The sequence below is a fragment of the Penaeus monodon genome, chromosome 34, assembly GCF_015228065.2.
Source record: "Penaeus monodon isolate SGIC_2016 chromosome 34, NSTDA_Pmon_1, whole genome shotgun sequence".
NCBI classification, from domain to species: domain Eukaryota; kingdom Metazoa; phylum Arthropoda; class Malacostraca; order Decapoda; family Penaeidae; genus Penaeus; species Penaeus monodon.
Window position 1 is genome coordinate 2,574,780 of NC_051419.1, and position 335 is coordinate 2,575,114.

The 335-nt window shown below is 34.9% G+C and overlaps 1 protein-coding gene across 4 annotated transcripts in view; it reads right to left on the reverse strand.

The window, feature by feature from the left end:
• LOC119594519 (DNA topoisomerase 2-binding protein 1-like) overlaps nt 1–335 on the reverse strand; it is a 27,100-nt gene that overhangs the window by 17,536 nt on the left and 9,229 nt on the right. For 2 of the 4 annotated variants that reach the window (XM_037943550.1, XM_037943551.1), the window contains exon 7: nt 72–110. The exons of the other annotated variants lie outside the window; for them this stretch is intronic. In XM_037943550.1, coding sequence (XP_037799478.1) covers nt 72–110 — 39 coding nt within the window. The remainder of the gene's footprint in view (nt 1–71; nt 111–335) is intronic. 4 annotated transcript variants of the gene reach the window in all.

Sequence of the window (335 nt, forward strand, 5' to 3'; positions counted from 1 at the left end):
TTCTGGTCCTGTGTTAACATAAGGAATAGCAGCTCTTTTAATTCCTTGTAACAAAACTACTGCATTATTACCCGACAATAAAGAAGCCAGCCTTGAGGTGTTTTTGCCGTCTGAAACAAAAACACTAATCAGATCCCAAAATCTTCCTTACCCCTTGCTAAAACTTGTCAGTAATCTGTACCACTGCTTCTTTCCTTACTAAACTACGCTACGTAAATTCAAATGTTGCATACTTTCTACTCAACAGTCAAATTCTAATTTACAACGACCATGCTTTTCTGAAAGTTCATGCCACTATAAGCTTATACTTCAGAAGATATATAAGAAAATTAAAT